This window comes from Poecile atricapillus, chromosome 4 (assembly GCF_030490865.1).
Source record: "Poecile atricapillus isolate bPoeAtr1 chromosome 4, bPoeAtr1.hap1, whole genome shotgun sequence".
In the NCBI taxonomy this organism is placed as follows: Eukaryota; Metazoa; Chordata; class Aves; order Passeriformes; family Paridae; genus Poecile; species Poecile atricapillus.
In genome coordinates this window covers 75,703,662-75,720,076 of record NC_081252.1, presented here as the reverse complement: position 1 = coordinate 75,720,076, position 16,415 = coordinate 75,703,662, and the positions used below count along the sequence as shown (strand labels likewise).

The following is a 16,415-nucleotide window of genomic DNA, read 5'->3' as shown; positions in this document are numbered from 1 at the left end:
CCTGAGTTTTGGGAGGTTTTCCTCCACACAGAGCATGAGTCTAATTTAGAAGTTCTTCTCCTTCTGGATGCTGGGATCTTTTCCTTCATGTGAAATATGAAAAGCAGCAGCATTTAGAGGTTCTCCTGAGTGTTGGGAGGTTTTCCTCCACACAGAGCATGAGTCTAATTTAGAGGTTCTTCTCCTCCCTGATGTTGGGAGGTTTTCCTTCATGTGAAATATGAAGAACCATTTAAAGGTTCTCCTTAAAGGTTCTCCTTCCTAATGTTGGGAGCTTTTTCTCCACACAGAGCATGAGGAGCAGCAGCCTTTAGAGGTTCTCCTGAGTTTTGGGAGGTTTTCCTTCACACAGAGCATCAGTCTAATTTTGAGGTTCTTCTCCCTGATGTTGGGAGCTTTTCCTTCATGTGAAATATGAAGAACCATTTAAAGGTTCTCCTTCCTAATGTTGGGAGCTTTTTCTCCACATAGAGCACGAGGAGCAGCAGCATTTAAAGGTTCTCCTGGGTGTTGGGAGGTTTTCCTCCACACAGAGCACGAGGAGCAGCAGCCTGTAGAGGTTCTCCTGAGTTTTGGGAGGTTTTCCTCCACATAGAGCATGAGTCTAATTTAGGAGTTCTTCTCCTTCTGGATGTTGGGAGCTTTTCCTTCATGTGAAATATGAAGGGTAGGAGCCTTTAGAGGTTCTTCTATCCTAATGTTGGGAGGTTTTCCTCCACACAGAGCATGAGGAGCATCAGTCTAATTTTGAGGTTCTTCTCCTTCTGGATATTGGGAGGTTTTCCTTCATGTAAAATATGAAGAACCATTTAAAGGCTCTCCTTCCTAATATTGGGATGTTTTTCTCCACATGGAGCACAAGGAGTATCAGCATTTAGAGGTTCTCCTGTCTGTTGGGAGGTTTTCCTCCACATGGAGCACGAGGAGCAGCAGCCTTTAGAGGTTCTTCTCCTCCCTGATGTTGGGAGCTTTTCCTTCATGTGAAATATGACGGGCAGCAGCATTTAGAATTTCTCTTTCCTAACATTGTGAGCTTTTCCTCCACACAGAGTTTTAAGAGCAGCAGCCTTTAGAGGTTCTCCTGGGTGTTGGGAGCTTTTCCTCCACATGAAGCATGAAGAACAGCAGTATTTAGAGGTTCTTTAGAGACTTTTAGAGGTTCTTCTGGGTGTTGGGAGCTTTTCCTCCACATGGAGCACGAGGAGCATCAGTCTTTAGAGGTTCTTCTCCTTCTGGATATTGGGAGGTTTTCCTCCATGTGAAATATGAAGAGCAGCAGTGTTTAGAGGCTCTCCTGGGTTTTGGGAGCTTTTCCTCCACACAGAGCATCAGTCTAATTTAGAGGTTCTTCTCCTCCCTGATGTTGGGAGGTTTTCCTTCATGTGAAATATGAAGAACCATTTAAAGGTTCTCCTTCCTAATGTTGGGAGCTTTTTCTCCACATAGAGCACGAGGAGCAGCAGCATTTAAAGGTTCACCTGGGTGTTGGGAGGTTTTCCTCCACACAGAGCACGAGGAGCAGCAGCCTGTAGAGGTTCTCCTGAGTTTTGGGAGGTTTTTCTCCACACAGAACATGACTCTAATTTAGAGGTTCTTCTCCTTCTGGATGTTGGGAGCTTTTCCTTCATGTGAAATATGAAGAGCAGCAGCCTTTAGAGGTTCTTTAGAGACCTTTAGAGGTTCTCCTGGGTGTTGGGAGCTTTTCCTCCACATGCAGCATGAGGAACAGCAGCCTTTAGAAGTTCTTCTCCTTCTGGATATTGGGAGGTTTTCCTCCATGTGAAATATGAAGGGCAGCAGCATTTAGAGGTTTAGAAGTTCTTCTTATTCTTCTTCTTCAGAGGTTCTTCTCCTCTCTGGTGCTGGAAGAGCCCTTCCCAGTGGAGCAGGGAAGGTGAGCAGTGAGCTTTCCATGTCCCGGTGTCCCTGCAGACATTCCAGCTGGGAATGGTGTGTCCTGAAATCCCTCACGGATCCCACCAGCCTGGAGAAGCAGGGCAGGGACTGGGATATGGGTCAGGCTTTGGAAGGAGCCCCTTCCCTGCCTGCAGGTGGAAAAGGGCCGGGAGAAGGTCAGAGCAGAGGATTTGGGTCTGTGCTTCCCCCCGGTGTCCTCACAGCAGGAACAAACTGCTCCATCAGGTGCTGGAAGAGCAGGTTCTGACCTCACTGTCCTGCAGTTAAATGGGAATTCTTGGGAAATCTTTGCAGATATCCTGATTTTCTTCCCTTTTTAGAGAGAGGGGAGTTGCTACAACCATAATTCCTGATTTCCAGCCCTACAGGGTGAATCTGGGGAGCAATCAATATTCTTTTATTCCATATTTTTCTCCCCATGTTTCCTTTTCTCTCCAGCTACTCGCAAGCCAAGCCACAGCAGAGCTCTGTGCAGGTGAAGAATTTCATCCCTTCTCCTGTGCATGACCCAGGTGAAGGAATCACTTGAAATAAGGCTGGGAAAGGTGTTTGGGTTGGAACAGATCCCAAATCCCATCCCAGGGGGCAGGGACAGCTCCCACAGCTGGATCCAAGCCCAGTGTCCAACCCGGCCTGGGACACTCCCAGGGATCCAGGGGCAGCAAATCTGGGAATTCCATCCTCTGATATCTCTATTTCTCTTCCTGTGACTGAAGTTTATTTTATCCCTCCTTTTCTTCTGCTCCCTCACTTTACTGCAGTTCTGAACAGAGGGACAATGCAATTTTTTTCCCAAACAATTGAGTGGATTCCTGGGATTAGGCTCCAGTTCCTGAGATCTGGCTGCAGTTCATGCTGCTGGTGCATTAAGTGCAATTAATACCAGCTGGTTTTCCTAAACAAGGCAAACAAAAGCAGGGAGAAGTAAAAAAGACTCGAGAAAGACCAAGCGTGTTTTAAATGTTTGGAATTTTTTATTCCCCCAGTGCCCCAGTGCCAAGAGCTGCACAGACCAGGGGGGCTGGCATTAGACAGAAACTCTTTCCAGCTGACACACACACTCTTACTCTGCTTTTTTTCACACTTTTAGAAGGTTAAAAAAGCTGCATGGAGCTGATTTTGTGGGAAATAATTGCTTTTTAGATTCTATGATTTTATACAGATAGTAATTATTAATAAAAATGTCATTCTTTCTCTATGGAAGTTGGGGAATTGGGGCTGCTCTGGGTCCCTGGAAGTGTCCAAGGGCAGGCTGGAGCACCCTGGCACCGTGGCAGGGCTGGGATGAGAGGAGATTTAAGACCCATCCAACCCAACCCAACCCAACCCAACCCAACCCATTCCAGGATTTTCCAATCCTTGATTTCAGCTCCAAATTTCTTGGCATTGCCCATCCCTGGCTCGGCCCTTCAGGACTTTGGCCTCAAACTTCTCTTTTGGGGTCAGAAGTGACTCCTGTGCTGAAAGGCCTGAAATGAGACCCTTGATTAAATCCCCAATTAATTAACTGGAGGAGCACGAGGGAGCAGCCATTCCCTGGCCCCTGCCCTGTCCTGGGCACTTTTGGGGTGCTGGCTGGTGGGGATAACCTGGGCAGGCTCTCTCTGGTGTTCCATTACTCCTTGTAGTAGCGCTACTTCTTGTACTACTCGTTGTTGCATTGATTGATTACATTGTTTGATTATATTGTTTGATTACATTGTTTGATTACACTGTTTGATTACGTTGTTTGATCACAGTTTGATCACTTTGTTTGATTACACTCTTTGATTACATTGTTTGATCACATTGATTGATCACATTGTTTGATTACATTGATTACATTGTTTGATCACATTGTTTGATCACATTGTTTGATTACACTGTTTGATCACATTGTTTGATCACAGTTTGATCACATTGTTTGATCACATTGATTACATTGTTTGATCACATTGTTTGATTACATTGATCACATTGTTTGCTCACATTGTTTGATCACACTGATCACATTGTTTGATCGCGTTGTTTGATTACATTGTTCAATTACACTGTTTGATCACATTGTTTGATCACACTGATTACATTGTCTGATCACACTGTTTGATCACATTGTTTGATCACATTAATTGATCACATTGTTTGTTCACATTGTTTGATCACACTGTTTGATCACATTGATTGATCACATTGATTGATTACACTGTTTGATCACATTGTTTAATCATGTTTGATCACATTGTTTGATCACATTGATTGATCACATTGTTTGATCACATTGTTTGATCACACTGTTTGATCACATTGATTGATCACATTGTTTGATCACATTGTTTGATTACATTGTTTGATTACATTGATCACAATGTTTGATCACATTGTTTGATCACATTGTTTGATCACATTGTTTGATCACACTGTTTGATCACATTGTTTGATCACAGTTTGATCACATTGTTTGATCACAATGTTTGATCACATTGTTTGATCACATTGTTTGATCACATTGTTTGATCACATTGTTTGATCACATTGATTGATTACACTGTTTGATCACATTGTTTAATCATGTTTGATCACATTGTTTGATCACATTGATTGATTACATTGTTTGATCACATTGATTGATCACATTGATTGATCACACTGTTTGATCACATTGTTTGATCACATTGTTTGATCACACTGTTTGATCACATTGTTTGATCACATTGATTGATCACAATGTTTGATCACATTGATTGATCACATTGTTTGATCACATTGATTGATCACATTGTTTGATCACAGTTTGATCACATTGTTTGATCACATTGTTTGATCACAGTTTGATCACATTGATTGATCACATTGTTTGATCACATTGTTTGATCACAGTTTGATCACATTGATTGATCACATTGTTTGATCACATTGTTTGATCACATTGTTTGATCACGTTGATTGATTACATTGTTTGATCACTTGTTGCTGTGATATTTTGGTTTCTTCAGGGCTGAGCCACTTGGGATCTTCCTTATCTCAGTCCTTACCACTTACAAGGAGTCTTCCTTATCTCAGTTTTGTTTCAGGAAGGATACTCCAAAAGGCTCCTTAGCTTCTTGTTTCTCGTGTTTATTAATATAGAGTAAAAATATTATTTTTATTATATAATTATATTATTATATATTATTATTAATATATAATCAATTGGCAGGTCTTCCCCAGACCTTTTTGCACAAGTTCAATCCCACCATAGGCTGGCTCACTTTGGCTTGAAAAGCACAAAATGGCCCCAAAATATGCAGCTCTTTTATCTTTATACTTATTCTTACCCAATTAACTTATTAATTAAACAATTATTAAACAATTCAATTATTTTTCTAAATGACCCAGTGACCCATCACCTGTGTGCTGCACTGAGGCATTCTCTATCCAATCACCTACTACTACCCAAAAACCTGTAGAAGAAAATCCCATCCCTTCCCTCTCCAGCAATCCCACTCCTTCCCTTTCCAGCAATCCCATCCCTTCCCTCTCCAGCAATCCCACTCCTTCCCTCTCCAGCAATCCCACTCCTTCCCTTTCCAGCAATCCCTTCCCTCTCCAGCAATCCCATCCCTTCCCTTTCCAGCAATCCCATCCTTTCTCTTTCCAGCAATCCCACTCCTTTCCTTTCCAGCAATCCCTTCCTTTCCCTTTCCAGCAATCCCACTCCTTCCCTTTCCAGCAATCCCTTCCCTTCCCTTTCCATGTCTGCAATCCCATCCTTTCCCTTTCCAGCAATCCCACTCCTTCCCTTTCCAGCAATTCCATCCCTTCCCTTTCCAGCAATCCTTTTCCTTTCCAGCAATCCTTTCCCTTTCCTGCAATCCCATCTCTTCCCTTTCCTGCAATCCCTTCCCTCTCCAGCAATTCCTTCCCTTCCCTCTCCAGCAATCCTTTCCCTCTCCAGCAGTCCCATCCCTTCCCTTTCCAGCAATCCCATCCCTTCCCTCTTCAGCAATCCCTTCCCTTTCTAGCAGTCCCACTCCTTCCCATGTCTGCAATCCCATCCCTTCCCTTTCCAGCAATCCCACTCTTTCCCTCTCCAGCAATCCCTTCCCTTTCCAGCAATCCCATCCCTCCCTTTCCAGCAATCCCTTCCTTTCCCTCTCCAGCAATCCCTTCCCTTTCCAGCAGTCCCATCCCTTCCCTTGGTCTCCCCCATCCCGGGGCTGCCCGTCCTCCCCCTCTCCCTCTCTGAACTCTCACACACCATTTCTCGCTCTCCTCTCCAGGTGGAGGTGTCCCTGTGGATTTTTCCAATCCAGCTCCCTGTTCCCGATAATTGTGTGCGGGGCTGCGCTGACAGCCTGCGAATGGGGTGTGATGTCCATAATCAGCCGGGGAGAGCTGCAGCCCTCCCGCTGCCCCTGTCCTCGCTCAGGAGACGTTCGGGAGCTGGAGGAAGTCAGGAGAGGGATGGAGGGGATGGAGCGTGGCCTGGCTCCCTCCTCCATGGGAGCAGGAGGAGAATCCCAGCGGATCCGAGGAGCTTCTGTGCTAAATGAGGGTTGAAATGAAGCGGTGCCTGCATCTCTGTGCTCAGAACTCCTCTTCCTGCACATCCCTTTCCCCGTTGTTCTCAGGTTCCAGAAGGGAGTGCTTGGATCCCCCAGACTGGAAACTCAGCCTGGCAGCTCCTCCAGGGGCCCAGAAATGGCTGGAGCTGTAGCAGCCATTCCCAAAGGCACAGCCCTGAGGCTGCAGTGGGAGACAAGGACATGGGGTTTCCTGGGAATGCTCCCAGTGCCCGGCAGCATCCTGTCCCTGCAGTTAGGAGCACCTGGCACTGCTGGGTCCTGCCAAGCCCATCCCTGGGAGCGTCCCAGGCCAGGCTGGACGGGGCTTGGAGCAGCCTGGGCTGCCGGGAGCTTTCCCTGCCCGTGGCAGGGGGTTGGAAGTAGATGATCCTTAAGGTTCCTCCCAACCCAGCTTGCTCCGGGGTTCCCCAGCTCTGTGTGCCTCTCTGCAGCATTTTCTCTCTCGTTTCGCTGCGGTGTCTCCATTTCCAGCAGGTTTGTTCTCATCCCTTCCCTTCCCTCTGCCCCAGTCCATCCCCACCACCCCCGGGACTGGCGCTGCCTCTGGACAAGATCCAGGTGCATGGAAAACTCGGGATGAGACAGCACCCTCCTGTCTTGGGCATGGCCCCTCATCCTCCTTTCTCCACCATCTCCCAAACCAGCTTTGGCCAGTTCTCAGCATGAATCCCAGTCTTCTCCAGACGACACCACTTTCTTCCCCTGAAGCATCCAACCGTGGGGTCATCCCTCCTGGAATTGTCTTGGGGCGATGTTTCCTCCTTCCCTTTCTCTTGCTCCTCTCTAACTTCCTTCCCCACTCGGATCCTCATTGCTTTCCCTTCCCTTCGGCTCCTCCATTCTGTTCTCCTTGGCTTGGGAAAGCTCCAGTTGGGAAAGAGCCCAGTTTTCCATCTCTCTGCCTCCATCCTCACCTCCCAGCCCTAATGAATGAGTTTTTTCCTTCTTCTCCTAATGCTCTTTTCTCCAGCTTGGCTGAATGGGACTCACCAGATCCAATTATTTCTAATCCAATCTGGAGATGGGGGGATGAGGGATAACCCAGCCAGTCCCTCTTTCCAAGTGGACTTTCCAGGTCCCTTGGAGCAGCCAGCTCCAGCTGCAGTGCTCAGGAGTTGGATCTCTTAAACCAGTGGAGATTTCTCCAGCCCAGTCCACCAGGTCTGGAGAGTGGCTCAGCAACGTTTGGGTGGTGTCATCTCCCACCTAATGCTCACTGGACTCCTGAGATTCCTTTATTTTATAAAAATTCCCTCCCACTGTGAAGTGAAATAACTCCTTGGATGTATTTACCGCTCTAGGCCGGGTTTAAGAGGCGTGGGCTCGGTCATTGACAATGTCGGGAATTCAAAACCATCTCTCAGGCTTCAAAAATCTTCATAAAAAGGCGGAAAAAAGCAGGGAATTTTTTTAAAATCCCCATGGTTTTAGAATTGGTGTCTTGGTAGACGTGAGGTCAGAATTTTTCGAGACAAGAAGGAGAAGAAAAGGAATCCAAAATGTTGGTCACTGACAGTGATTGATGGTTCCGGCTTCAAAGCGCGGTGACGTCACAAACGTTGTCCTTGTGCTGAGGGAACGTTGTTGGTGCTGAAACAAAACTGGGAGCTAAAGCGGTGGCAGGAATCCGTGACACTCGAGGAGAGGGAGGGAGGGCAGAGCGCTGCCAGAGGCACGGGACAGCCCTGGGGAGGATCCTCTCCCGCTGATGGGGTTTGAGCCTGGTTTCACCTGGCGGGATGTTAGGAAGTGCTGGTGTCTCGTATTCCTGGGTCTGCTCGTGTCCGCGTGTCCGCTCCTGTGTCCGCGTGTCCACTCCTGTGTCCGTGTGTCCACTTCTGTGTCTGTGTGTCCACTCCTGTGTCTGTGTGTCTGTGTGTCCACTCCTGTGTCTGTGTGTCTGTGTGTCCGTGTGTCCGCTCCTGTGTCCGTGTGTCCACTCATGTCTGTGTGTCCACTCCTGTGTCCCTGTGTCCACTCCTGTGTCCCTGTGTCCACTCCTGTGTCTGTGTGTCCACTCGTGTCTGTGTGTCCAGCCATGTGTCCCTGTGTCCGTGTGTCCACTCCTGTGTCCCTGTGTCCACTCGTGTCTGTGTGTCCAGCCATGTGCCCCATGTCCAGCTGTGTCTGTGTGTCCACTCCTGTGTCCATGTGTCCACTCCTGTGTCCGTGTGTCCACTCCTGTGTCTGTGTGTCCACTCGTGTCTGTGTGTCCAGCCATGTGTCTGTGTGTCCACTCCTGTCTGTGTGTCCACTCCTGTGTCCGTGTGTCCACTCCTGTGTCTGTGTGTCCACTCGTGTCTGTGTGTCCAGCCATGTGTCCCTGTGTCCGTGTGTCCACTCCTGTGTCCGTGTGTCCACTCCTGTGTCCGTGTGTCCACTCCTGTGTCCCTGTGTCCACTCATGTCTGTGTGTCCACTCCTGTGTCCCTGTGTCCACTCCTGTGTCTGTGTGTCCACTCCTGTGTCTGTGTGTCCAGCCATGTGTCCCTGTGTCCGTGTGTCCACTCCTGTGTCCCTGTGTCCACTCGTGTCTCTGTGTCCAGCCATGTGCCCCATGTCCAGCTGTGTCTGTGTGTCCACTCCTGTGTCCATGTGTCCAGCCTTGTGTCCATGTGTCCACTCCTGTGTCCGTGTCCAGCCTTGTGTCTGTGTGTCCAACCACGCGTCCATGTGTCCAGCCATGCGTCCGTGTGTCCAGCCATGTGTCCCTGTGTCCACTGGTGTCTGTGTGTCCAGCCATGTGCCCCTGTGTCCAGCCATGTCCATGTGTCCACTCCTGTGTCCGTGTGTCCAGCCACATGTCCATGTGTCCAGCCACGTGTCCATGTGTCCAGCCTTGTGCCCGTGTGTCCAGCCTAGTGTCCGTGTGTCCAGCCTTGTGTCCGTGTGTCCAGCCACATGTCCGTGTGTCCAGCCTAGTGTCCGTGTGTCCAGCCTAGTGTCCGTGTGTCCAGCCTTGTGTCCGTGTGTCCAGCCTAGTGTCTGTGTGTCCAGCCTTGTGTCCGTGTGTCCAGCCTAGTGTCCGTGTGTCCAGCCTTGTGTCCGTGTGTCCAGCCTAGTGTCCGTGTGTCCAGCCTTGTGTCCGTGTGTCCAGCCTTGTGTCTGTGTGTCCAGCCTTGTGTCCGTGTGTCCAGCCACGTGTCCATGTGTCCAGCCTTGTGTCCGTGTGTCCAGCTCCCCCTGTCTCCCTCAGCCCCAGCAGGGGAGTGCTCTGGAGGAGGAAACCTCCACAAAGCAGCTGGAAAAAGCTGGATTTGACCTGGCTTCAGGAATTTGCACCGTGGGCGATTCCCCGTCCCTGGCCGTGTCCCGGGCCAGGCTGGACACCGGGGCTCGGAGCACCTGGGGTAGTGGAGGTGTCCCTGCCCATGGATGTCCCTTCCCACCCAATCCACTCTGGAATTCTGTGGAGCACTGGAGCAGGTTGCCCAGAGCAGCTGAGCTGCACAGGGAGCTGCAGGGTGGGAGGGAGCAGCTCCAGGCTGTGCCAGGGAAGGTTCAGCTGGATCCAGGAGGAATTCCTTCACCAAAAGGTGTCAAGCACAGCTCCCGGGGCAGGGAGCCCCCATTCCTGGAGGGATTCCAAAGCTCTGACTGTGGCCGCTGGGGACACGGGGCAGTGCTGGGAATGGTTGAACTGGATCTCAGAGGGCTTTTCCAGCCTCAGGGGTTCTGTGGTTGTGCCAGGTTTGGTGAGGAGAACCCCCCTGATTCTGCTCCGTGTTTCCACCAGCTGCAGATCCCGCTCAGCGCCTGCCTGGGGTCACTGATAAACCTGGCCTGGGTGTTTAATGATCAATTTGCTTCAACACCATCCTTCGGCCAACCCCAACTAATTAAACTCATTAACAAATCCTCGATGGCTCTTTTGCTTTGGTGGCCTGAGGTTGAGCAGTTCCTGCCCCTCACGGGCTGTGGGAAGGAGCTCACAGATCGGCAACAGCAATTTCCAAACTGTGGAAAACAAACCCTCGTTAATTCCCTAAATCCAGTCCTTGTGCTGGGGGTCTGGGGGATGGGATCTGATCTCCAGCCACATTTAATTTCATTTAATTTCACATTCTCAGCAGGGGGGTTGCTGGAAGTGGGGACTGAGTTCATCACATTAAATCTGGAAGTAAAATTTTTATTTTGCTGCCCTCACGGTGGTGGCTCTCCCAACTCAGGTGTTTTCTTTCAGAAGCTACCGTTCTTCCACTTCACTGTCAAATCCTCCATCAAACCTCCAAGCTGGGTCTGCAAATTCAAATCCAAAACTTGTCATGGGCACAGATTAACCATGCCCAGGCTAAATACCCAAATAGGGCAGCCCAGCTAAGCCAGGCTTAAAACTGGCTTCTCCTAAAGCCACGCATTAGACTGAGTTACAGTTCCTGGAGGTGTTCAGGCTTTGAAAAGACTCATCCCAACACCTGCCAAATGCAAAAAAAAGAGAAATAAAAATGGATTTGGTCATTTTTGAAGGGGTAGAAGTTGGAGACGAGCCCTCAGTGCTGTGCAGACTGAGCAGGATCGCCATGGCTTCCTTGGACTCAGCTCTAGGGCTGCGTTTGCCGAGCGCGAGAGGAGGAATTCCCGCTTGGGGTCCGGGTGAAAACCTTGGGAAAGGCTCTGGAATATTCCCTGGGGCTGGAAAAGCAGCCCCGTGCTCCTGCAGGCCCTGCCCAGCAGCTGCGCTTCTGCACCTCTTCCTCGCCGGCTGCGGCACCCGGAATGTGCCGGGATGAGCCGGGATGTGCTGGGATGTGTTGGGATGTGCCGGGATGAGCTGGGATGTGCTGGGATGAGCCGGGATGAGCTGGGATGTGCTGGGATGAGCCGGGATGTGCTGGGATGTGCCGGGATGAGCCGGGATGTGCCGGGATGTGCCGGGATGAGCTGGGATGTGCTGGGATGTGCCGGGATGTGCCGGGATGAGCCGGGATGTGCCGGGATGAGCTGGGATGTGCTGGGATGTGCTGGGATGTGCTGGGATGAGCTGGGATGTGCTGGGATGTGCCGGGATGAGCTGGGATGTGCTGGGATGTGCCGGGATGTGCTGGGATGTGTTGGGATGTGCCGGGATGTGCCAGGATGAGCCGGGATGAGCCGGGATGAGCTGGGATGAGCCGGGATGTGTTGGGATGTGCCGGGATGTGCCAGGATGAGCTGGGATGTGCCGGGATGTGTTGGGATGTGCCGGGATGCGTTGGGATGTGCCGGGATGAGCCGGGATGTGCCGGGATGTGCCGGGATGAGCCGGGATGTGCCGGGATGAGCTGGGATGTGCTGGGATGTGCTGGGATGTGCCGGGATGTGCCGGGATGTGCCGGGATGAGCTGGGATGTGCTGGGATGTGCTGGGATGAGCTGGGATGTGCTGGGATGTGCCGGGATGTGCCGGGATGAGCTGGGATGTGTCGGGATGAGCTGGGATGTGCTGGGATGTGCTGGGATGAGCTGGGATGAGCTGGGATGAGCTGGGATGTGCCGGGATGTGCCGGGATGAGCTGGGATGAGCTGGGATGTGCCGGGATGTGCTGGGATGAGCCGGGATGTGCCGGGATGAGCTGGGATGTGCTGGGATGTGCTGGGATGAGCTGGGATGTGCTGGGATGTGCCGGGATGTGCCGGGATGAGCCGGGATGTGCCGGGATGAGCTGGGATGTGCTGGGATGTGCTGGGATGAGCTGGGATGTGCTGGGATGAGCTGGGATGTGCCGGGATGTGTTGGGATGTGTTGGAATGTTCCGGGATGTGCCGGGATGTGTTGGGATGTGCCGGGATGTGCTGGGATATACCGGGATGTGCTGGGATATACCGGGATGTGTTGGGATGTGCCGGGATGAGCTGGGATGTGATGGGATGTGCTGGGATGAGCTGGGATGTGCCGGGATGTTCCGGGATGTGCTGGGATGTGCCAGCTGTGTTGGGATGTGCTGGGATATGCTGGGATGAGCCGGGATGTGCCAGAATGTTCCGGGATGTGCTGGGATGTGTTGGGATGTGCCGGGATGTAGCGGGATGTGCCAGGACGTGCTGAGATGTGCTGGAATATTCTGGAATGTGCTGGGATGTTCTGGGATGTGCCGGGATGTGCCGGGATGAGCTGGGATGTGCCGGGATGAGCTGGGATGTGCCGGGATGTGCCGGGATGAGCTGGGATGTGCCGGGATGTGCGTGTATCATGTAGCAGCCTGCAAAACGTGTTCTCTCTTTGCTTTTCAAACCCCTCTCCCCCAAATTGCTGGGATTTTTGGTTTAGGCTGTTTTGGGGGTTTTGTAGTTTTGGTTTTTTTAAATTTTGCTGCATTTGGGGCTGAAAACATTTTGGCCACACATTGCTCAAGGCTTCCATTTCCAGCTGGAAATTCCCGGGTTGGGGCTATTTGGTTTCATTTGTGCATTTGGGGTTTTTTTGGGGGGGAAAGGGGATGTGAAAAAGAGAAAATCTTGTGAGGAAGAGTAATTTAAAGACAGAAGTCATTTCCCATGAGTAGATCTGGTTAATTTTGGCCCCATTTGTGCATGAAGCCGATTTTGGGATTCTCCCATTTTTCATCGTTATCGATGTGAGGCTCAGGAGGCAGCGACTCCTCTGGGCTGTTTCCATGAACTTCCACCACGACTCGGAGCCATCACAAACCATGGACAGCTCTGCGTTATTCAAGGGTTGGATGAGCCAACAAAAATAAATCCGTGGTTATAATAAACTTTTCAGCCCAAGTCTTGACACTGGATGGGGCTGTGTAGTCCAGGCCCTTGGAGAAGGAATTAATTGTGTTGGGCCACCACCACCACTGAAATCTGGGTGAGGACTGCCAGTCCCAAGGATTTTGTGGTGGATGGGGAAAATTATGGTGAACTGGGAAAAAATCCAGGCAAGGGCATTTCCAGAAGGGCTGGATGGTGTTGGAGTGGTTTCTGGCTTATCTTTTAGCTGGGAAGGGTTTAAACCCAAAGGCTGGGTTCAGCTCTCCATATAAACCCAACCCTTGGGCTCAGTTCTTAATTTAAACCTGATGGTTTGGTCCTATCCAACCATTGGGTTCAACACTTTGTGAAAACCCAAGAGTTGGGTTCAATCCTTAATTTAAACCCAACAGTTGAGTTCAACCTTCATTTAAACCCAGTGGTTGTGTTCAGTCCTTAATTTAAACCCAACAGTTGAGTTCAAACCAATGCTTGAGTTCAGTCCTTCATTTAAAACCAAGAGCTGTGTTCAATCCTTGATTTAAACCCAATGGTTGGGTTCAGTCCTTAATTTAAATCCAAGCGCTGGGTTCAATCCTTCATTTGAACTCAAGAGTTGGGTTCAATCCTTCATTTGCACTCAAGAGCTGTGTTCAATCCTTCATTTAAACCCAAGAGTTGGGCTCAATCCTTAATTTAAACCCAGGAGTTGGGTTCAATCCTTCATTTAAACCCAATGGCTGGGTTCAATCCTTCATTTAAACCCGAGAGTTGGGCTCAATCCTTAATTTAAACCCAAGAATTGTGTTCAATCCTTCATTTAAACCCAGGAGTTGGGTTCACCACTTCATTTAAGCCCAAAGGTTGCGTTCAACCCTTGTTTTAAGCTCAACCATTGGATTTAACCCTGTATTGACCAAAGGGTTGAGCCCAGCACAGCCAAACCCTTCAGCTGGGGGAGGTTTAGCTCTCAAACTCCTCTTCATGGGAAGAGACCCCAAACTGTGCTGTCTGCCCTGCTCCTGGTCATTAACTCTGCTTCTCTGCTTTGTTTTCTCCATCCCAAGGTGGGCCTTAATGTTCTGATCCAGAGAGCAAACAAGTTTACCCCGGCCACTCGGCTCCTGATCCAGAGGTTCGTGCCATTCCCTGCTGTCGGTAAGGAAAAATTCCTTTTCTTTTTATTCCAAGTGGTGGCTGCAAACCTGCAGGTGGCCAGGAGCCACTGGGGTGGGCACAGCTCCTTCCTTCCTGCTCGTGTCCCCTCAGCGGTGCTCCCTGAGCTGGGACAGGCGGGGATGGGACTCTGAAAAGCAGAATTTTGGCAGGAAAATGCTGCGAAGCTGCCGGTGGAGGCAGCTCCTCAGGGCTTCCAGCTGCACTTTCCACTCTGAAGCAGCTTCAGAAGCGATCAGCACCGACTGCTCCTCGAGCATTCCGACCTGAGCGCCTTTCCTTTGCAGGATCTGGGCTGAACTGCGCCAGATCACGGTGGTTATTTCCCAACAAAACACAAAGAATTGGTTCTGCTCTGACTGCGCAGATTTCTGAGATTCAGAAATCTGAATCTGATTCAGAGCAGCCCCAAGTGTGTGCAGGACTGAGGCTGCTCCTGGCCTTTTGGTTTGGGCTGTTTGGGGGTTTTTTTTGGAACATTTTATTGGTGTTTTATCAGCCCTGTGCTTGAGGGAAGGGATGCCCTGGACTCAGCCTTACTGGGCCCTGTGGTTCCAGCCCCCAGCAAATGCTGAGTTATTTCAGCCCTGAAGAAACCACCAGTGGCTTTGGGGTAATTTTTTCTGTAAGCTTGTTTATTTACAAAGATGGTGAAAAAAATTGCCCAGGCATGGAGGAAATCACGAAAAAATGGGGTTTGCTCCCTATTCCAGGTGCCTTTTCCAGCCATTTAATGCCATTAATTAAATTAATTAATTAAATTAATTTTCCTCTCAGGTTTTTCCTTTGCTGTGCAAGTGCCACATCCTCAGAGCTCTCCTGAGCCCCTTTTCCTGTCTGCTGCTCTCACTTTCTCTGGCCTTCCAGCTCCTTTTTGAGCAGAGAACTGGTTGTTGTGTCCCTCGATTCTTGAGCTGCTTGAGGGTTTTTTTTCCCCTCTTTTCTGCCAGAAAAGCAGCAGCTTTCCCTGCCTGCAGAGCAGGGGTGATGGGATTGTGTCCTGAGCCCTTTCCTTGTGCACAGGGGATCTTTGGGCATTGCTGTTGTTTCCCTGGGACTTTTCCTGGATCTGTTTCTGAGGGATTCATCTTTCCTTGGGTTTTTATAACCAGGAGAGCTCAAGGGATGAGTTCAAGCCCTGAGAGGCAGCTCTGAGGAGGGGTTTGAGACAAAGACAGGCAGGAAATCCTTGCTGCAGGGCTGATCTCTTTTCACACCCAGGTGTTTGTGTTGCCATTGATTGAGGACCCATCATTAATTTGTTTAGCCTGTAATTAATTCTCCAGCTAATGTTTTATTTGTCATGCTTCGTTATGAGCCAGGGCATCAGGGATCCTCCCAACTAATTGCTGGTTTGTAGACCTGGGCAAACCCTTAATTAAGATGTGTCTCCCAATCACTTTTGAACCTCCAGCCCCCAGCAGAAAGGCAGAAATTCTCTATTTCTGCATGAAAAGCCAAACACCAGGGTAAAGCTCTTGCTCCAAAACCCCACGGATTCGTTCCTCAGGGCTGGGGTTTAGTGGTGGGTCTGGCAGTGAGGGTTGATGCTTGGATTGATGATCTTAGAGGTCTTTTCCAGCCTTAATAATTCCGTGATTCTGTGAAATTAAAGAGGTTTCCCCATCCCTTCCTTGCCTCCCTCTCTGCTGAGCTCCAGAGCTGGTTGGGAGAACTGGAGGGACATCCAGGATTGAGGGTCCCATCCCAAGTTTCCACGGGAGGGGGAGGCCTGGGGAGCTGCTGCTGGGGGTGAGGACAGCCCAAACTCCAGCAGGGATGTTCCTGAGGTCTCCATGGAGCTTTGGGAAGCTGGGCAAGCTCTCGGTGCCTTCTCCAGGAGGGGTTTGTACCCCCCTGCAGCCTGGAGGACACACTGAACTCCAGGCCCTGCCCTCACCCTCCTCTGAGGAGCAGCTGGAAATCCCAAATCATCCAAAAAATCCCGCCCAGCTCCAGGGGATGGATCCCCAAAACCAGCCTGGAGGTGCCAAGGCCCTGCAGAGCCAGAGGCTGCACCTCTGGAAAAGGGTTTGGGACGGGAGCATCCTCTGGGGTCACCCATGGGAAGATCAGGAAAGGGAAGGAGGGTCTTGGAGCCTGAA

At 50.2% G+C, this 16,415-nt stretch overlaps 2 protein-coding genes across 2 annotated transcripts in view; one reads left to right on the top strand and one right to left on the bottom strand.

The window, feature by feature from the left end:
• The window catches only part of EMX1 (empty spiracles homeobox 1), a 76,477-nt gene that overhangs the window by 5,040 nt on the left and 55,022 nt on the right, over positions 1-16,415 (bottom strand). The gene's annotated exons all lie outside the window — the stretch shown is intronic.
• The window catches only part of SFXN5 (sideroflexin 5), a 115,152-nt gene that overhangs the window by 65,060 nt on the left and 33,677 nt on the right, over positions 1-16,415 (top strand). The window contains 1 exon segment of the mRNA XM_058837780.1: positions 14,202-14,292. Coding sequence (XP_058693763.1) covers positions 14,202-14,292 — 91 coding nt within the window.